Source organism: Triticum dicoccoides, chromosome 3B (assembly GCF_002162155.2).
Source record: "Triticum dicoccoides isolate Atlit2015 ecotype Zavitan chromosome 3B, WEW_v2.0, whole genome shotgun sequence".
Classification (NCBI taxonomy): domain Eukaryota; kingdom Viridiplantae; phylum Streptophyta; class Magnoliopsida; order Poales; family Poaceae; genus Triticum; species Triticum dicoccoides.
Genome location: NC_041385.1, coordinates 8,444,916 through 8,450,515, shown reverse-complemented (window position 1 = coordinate 8,450,515; position 5,600 = coordinate 8,444,916). Strand labels below are relative to the sequence as shown.

Here is a 5,600-nt window from a genome sequence, read left to right as displayed (position 1 = left end):
GGAGTCATTATTCACTTGGCATCACCACCATTTTATAGTTCTTTTTTGTGTTATTAGCATGTGTGAATCCCAATTGACGAATGGTTAGTAGTTTGGGGGTGCATGCCCAGATTGGCTGCCAGATATTTTCCGAAGAGAGAATCAAACAGTTCAAATTTCACAAACTATGTTCACAACACTGGTGAGTGTCTCCTACTCATGGAAGACAAGGCGATGAAAACTCCCTGGCTGGCTCTATGCAGCGTGAGGAAGCGATGGACTGTCGGTCTGCTAGGACCTGGGACGCGGGAAGCAATGGGGTCCAGGACCATGCTCAAGATGTTGTTCTGAAGAAAAGCTTATAGCTGCTATTTAAGAAGCGTAGCTGTTATCTCAGGAGCATAATATCCATTAAGTTTTGCTGACCCTTTTTTGTGCTGTGTAAAACTGAATTTGGTCTGCCTACTAAGGCAGTTGCGGGCGCTTAAAAGAATGATGTTACTGATGTTTCATTTTAATAAATGCTGACCCTTTTGATCTATAAAAACATGTGTACAAACTCATGATCAACTCAGCAACATAAACAAGACATATATCATATCCTCTAAGAAAAAGACGTATCAAGATCTCTCTGGCCCCCCCAACCCCCCGCGTCGCTCCCGCGAGCGCCGGGGGGAAACCCTCGCCACCGCCGGTCCTAGCCCTCCTCCCCTCCTCGTCTCTCCTCGCCGCCGCCGCACTCCTCGGCGAGCAAAGCCCAGCCGGCCGCGGCGGCGGCGGGGCCTCCTCTCCTTCTCGAACGGTGGTGGGCGGCGCGGGATGACCTCGCCGGTCGGGGACACGGTGCTTCGTGGGGCACGGCGGCGAAGGTGGCTGCTTCCCCGGCGTGGTGGGCTATGTACGGTGGTCGTCGGGGTTGCGCTCGTGGTGGCGGAGGCGGCGGTGCGGGCTTGGCAGCGGCGGAGGCCCAAATCGATCTGGATCTGGGGGCTCTCCTCTGGCTGGCAGTGCGGGGGCTGGCCACGACCGGGCGTGGTTGTGGCGTAGGGCGTGGACCACGGTGGCGCGCGGCCAGCTGCTGCTTCCGGTGCTACGGTGGTCCTCGGGGGATTTGGGCGGCCACGGCATGGTGGGTTGAGGCACGCTACTGCTAACCTTTAGATGTAGCGTCGTACCAGTAGCGCTCCAGCCCGCGCTACTGATAGGCCTAAAACCCGCGATGCTGTTATGCTTTTCCCTAGTAGTGGTGGTGGCATGGGTCGGCTCATGGCGGCGGTGTTGCGTCGGCGTGGTTCAGCTCATGGTGGTGTACAGGTCGTGGCGCAGCGGCGGCTGGGCTCTCCGGCGTCGGCTCGTCTGCGTGCGGCCTTTGGGGATGCTGTTGGTCTCTCTCGTGGATGTAGGTTGTGGCCGGTCCGGCTCCTCGCGCCGTTGAGCGGGTGGCCGGTTTGGGCCAGGTTCTGATCCAAGCTGGGAGTCCGGGTTGGTCGTCAGGGGTGACGTTTGGAGAGGTGGTAGGAGAGATGGGTGGCGCCGATGCGGTCGGGCCACCCGGCACCGGCAGGGGTGCCGGACGTTGACGTAGTCCGCTCCCGCCTCGCCTCTTCTCCGACCTGGTCGCTCCCTGATCGATTTGGCCGTTCCTGTCGCTGGCAGCTCTGTCGGTGGTTGGTGCTTGCCGGTCGCTCATCGCCTACAGCCATGGAGGACCTTTCAAGCGTCTTGTTTCTTGGGCGGCGGCCCTGGTGGTGGGAGCCGCAGTGCTAGTGGGCTGAGGCCGCGGCTCAGGTGTGGGCGGCTAGCCGCCATGGCCGCGTGGGAGGTGTGGTGGTAGGCATTTCGTCGTCCTAACGAAGGCGGAGAATGCTTAGCGGGGTGAAACCCTGTCTTGTTTAGGCCAGACCGACGGAGGCGGCGTCTGTGGGCGTCGTCATCTTCCTGAAGTCTCTGTTGTGGTTTCTCCCTCCCTTCGTCGTGCTCCGGATGAAAATCCGATCTCTGGATCGGGCGGTGGCGGCACTACAGTGTCGTGCCCTTCCTGAAGGCTCCATCTTGGTATGCACGGTGTCGATGATTCTCAACTTCACCTCTTCGTGATCTCATCGGAAGGGCGCTGACGGCTTCGTAGTGATGCTTACTGTCTTCTCTTGTTGTCTACGTCGAGTCTGTCGGTGTGGTGTTGTTGTAGCCCTTTGACACCTATGTATCTGGCCCTAGTAGAGTGTGGTTCTCGTGTTGTGTGTTGTGGTTTGTATTGGGTCCGTTTGTTGGTGGTTGATGCTTTATATATAAAGCGGGGCAAAAGCCTTTTTCGATAAAAGACGTATCATCATATTACTGGCCATATCTCCTAGGAATATCAATGACAACAAAATAAACCTTCAGCCTTTACACATGTATTTGTTGGGTGACGGAGTTGAATGATGTGACTGGTGTTTGTAATGACAAGATGAGTTAATAATATATTGTTGTCAACCTATAGATTCCGGAACAGCTAAACCAAGAGAGAACTTCGGGCATACAACATTTGAATCATCTGGATATCATTAATGGCCAAAAAGGAGTTACTTTTCTTGGCATCACCACCATTTTAATTGCTTGTCTGTGTTATTACCATGTGTGAATCGCTATAAGCCGAAAGGACAGTAGTTTGAGGATGGGTGCATGCTAACCATAGTGTCCGCCAGATACTTTCCAAAGAAAAAATCAATCAGTTCAAATCTCACAAAGTATATTCAAAAAATCCTTCTTACCTGGTGAACCATTCAGCACAACAAAACAGAAAGTCATCCTATGTATGGGATCCATCACATCCACCAACAATGGTTGTGCCTACAAGCATAAGGCATGCATTTAATAAAATTCCCAAGAAAAAAGAAAGACAAATGGATATGAAAAGGCAACAGTGAGTCGTCTGTTACATTGATGAATTGACAAACATAAAAAACAACTCACTTTTGTATTTATGTTTTATAGCTCGCTACTCTACTCATACTGTCAACAGATAAAACCATATATGTTGCATTTTGCAAGGGATATTCTTAAAAGAAGTATACATAGCTACCTAAAATTTAGCTCATAAGAAAGCGATACACTGCCTATAATTTATCTCATGTATACTCAACCCCCCTCAGGTCAAGAATACAAAAAAAGGTGCCAAAACTCATAAACATTACCGAGAAAGTGATCTTGAGTATTCAAACTAAATAAATAGAGAATGATTAGAGATAACAAACACGGAAAAAAGTGGTATAGATCTACCATTCACTTGCATGACAGTATTGAGCAAGTGACAAGGAAAACTACTATTCCGGAAGGTACACTTTCAACGAAAGTTGTTTTATTGAGTTAAGAAAACCAGAAAGATTAAAAGTACTAGATAAAAGAATATAGCTAGCTAAGGTTCCGAACATGCCGAATGAGTTCACCAGTTGACATTTGAATTCACATTGTTGCTCATTTCATATGATATTTGATATGTTATCTCCCAAGGATGAAGACAAATATATTGAATGACAACACAATGTGCAGCTATATGAAATGAAAGAGTATTGTTTTAAGTTTGTCTACATAGCAAAGGTATTCGATCATCCCTTTAAGAACATAACTAGGTTACTACTACGTGTGAGGACTAATGAAGAACAATCACCTGGCATACAGAAACTCTTGAAAGAATGATGAGCACTAACACAACCGCTTTCACAAAGTTTCTTCGATTGCATTGACTTAAGTTGAACCATATAGACATTATGGCCCACATATAGAAATATCTCATCAGTATCCTCAGCATATCTCAGTCTAAATAACAACCCTGGCCTCACTCCTTCAACCCCAGGGGGGATCCCATCAATGTTATGCATGTCAATGGTCTTCCACAACTCCCATTTGGTAGCACCCTGACAATTAACCTTCCTTTGCCACATTTGAATGTTATGGTAATAGTGAGACAATATGGCGATACCAACAGCGCCATCCATGATCTGGATGACCTCACGCATGTCAAAAAAGTGACGTGACTCATTTATAGTGGGAGGGGCACTGATCAAAGCTAGGATGTGCCTATCCAAATCAAACTCAATCATGTAATCTCTACACAACCAGTAAAGTGCATTACCAACTAGTGACCCATGAGTACCGCCACCAGGAAGCTCACATGGAGTCGGAGTTGAGATGACGTCGCCCCATATGCCAGCCTTCGAAGAGTAAACAGATGCTAAGATGAGTTGTGGACCACTATAGTAGGTGCTCGTGGATAGCAAGATCACCTTGAATGGGCTCAAGTGGCAGTTTCCGTGCACATGGGCGTGATCAGTAGCAGCACAGAGCACCGCCCCATTGACATAGCGTTTATTGAACTCCAGTGGAATGGACACACGGCACTCCTCGCCGTTCATGGGGGCAATGACAATAAGCTCCTGCTGCAGCGAGAGCATGATGAGAACACGACCGTGGCGGCACCCAAGCTGTCGGACCCTCGAGCGGTTGTCGCTGTCAACGCCGTGGAGACGCGGTTTGAAGCGCTGAGGAGGGATACGGTTGGGAGGGTCCATGACGGATTTGAACACGATGCCATCCGCGCCGTTCTCGAAGAAACTGAGGAGGGGCGGCTTCCTGAGGTGTGCACAGAAGCCACGATGGAAGCTGGGGACGGTGACGGTGCATCGCCACCGCTTGCAGACGGCGGAGGCGCGTGGAAGAGAGGAGGGCTGCGGCGTGAGACGGAGGAGGATTTCCTGAGGAGATCGTCGTCTTCAAGCGGCGACGCCAGCGCTGTCGGTGAGATGCCGTGGCGGATCACTCCGGCGCCCTCCTCAGTGCCGTCGTTTTCAGGACGGGGGCGTGTGCTGCGCCGGCCAGCCAGTCCGGTTCCTTGCTCGATCGCGTGGACCTGGGGATGGAGGCGCAGGCTGGGGCTGCAGCGGCGGAGAGGGGCCATCCCGGCGGCATCCTGGATGGCGCTCATTGGGGCGCCAGCCAGAGGAACACACGGACGGAGTTGGTTCAGTTGAGTCGATTTTTTTGTTGGGCCAGGCTGACAAAGTAGTGGTATTGGGCACCCGTCCGTCATGCTGCTCTTGGTCTTGGCTGCTGCACGTCATGCTTTTGGTTCGGTCCGTAAGGAGCTACGGTTGCTACGCCGACAACTTGCTACGCTACGGGCGGACCCGCTGAGAACTGGACCAAGTGAGGAGGAGAGAAGAGTTGAGGATCGTATGGTGGAAACTCATGATCACTCCAGCACTATAAAGGAAAGATATACCATATCCCTTAAAAAAAGATGAGCTATATCTCCTATGAATACCGATGACAACAAAATAAATTCTTCGGTCTTCTCCACATGATTTTTTTAGGTAGCGGAGGGGTGGCGGAGTTGAATGACGCCACTGATGTTTGTAATAACAAAATGGCTACTAATTTATTGCTTTCAACTTATATATCATGAAACAGCTAAACCATGGGAGAGCTCTTGGAAATACAACATTTGGATCATCTGCCTCACATTATGATCCAAAAGGAGTCACTATTTACTTTGCATCAGCCACCACCATTTTAGTTGTCTTTCTGTGATATCCCAATAGCCAAATCATTAGTAGTTTAAGGGTGCATGCCACCACATTGGC

The 5,600-nt window shown here is 50.2% G+C and overlaps 1 protein-coding gene across 1 annotated transcript; it reads right to left on the bottom strand.

Moving 5' to 3' along the window:
• Window positions 1–2,731: 2,731 nt before the first annotated feature.
• On the bottom strand, window positions 2,732–4,749 carry LOC119280467. Its single transcript, XM_037561302.1, has 2 exons — window positions 3,629–4,749; window positions 2,732–2,811 (listed from the first exon to the last, which is right to left on the bottom strand). Exons 1-2 carry the CDS (start codon window positions 4,527–4,529, stop codon window positions 2,771–2,773), a joined length of 942 nt encoding a protein of 313 aa, XP_037417199.1. The 5' UTR covers window positions 4,530–4,749; the 3' UTR covers window positions 2,732–2,770.
• Between the last annotated feature and the right edge of the window lie 851 nt (window positions 4,750–5,600).

Excerpts from the sequence above, each read along its gene's own strand:
- LOC119280467 (XM_037561302.1), bottom strand. The coding sequence starts at position 4,529 with ATGGACCCTCCCAACCGTATCCCTCCTCAGCGCTTCAAACCGCGTCTC. Across the intron at positions 2,812-3,628 it reads CAAGAGTTTCTGTATGCCAG|GCACAACCATTGTTGGTGGA; the intron begins GTGATTGTTCTT and ends TTATGCTTGTAG.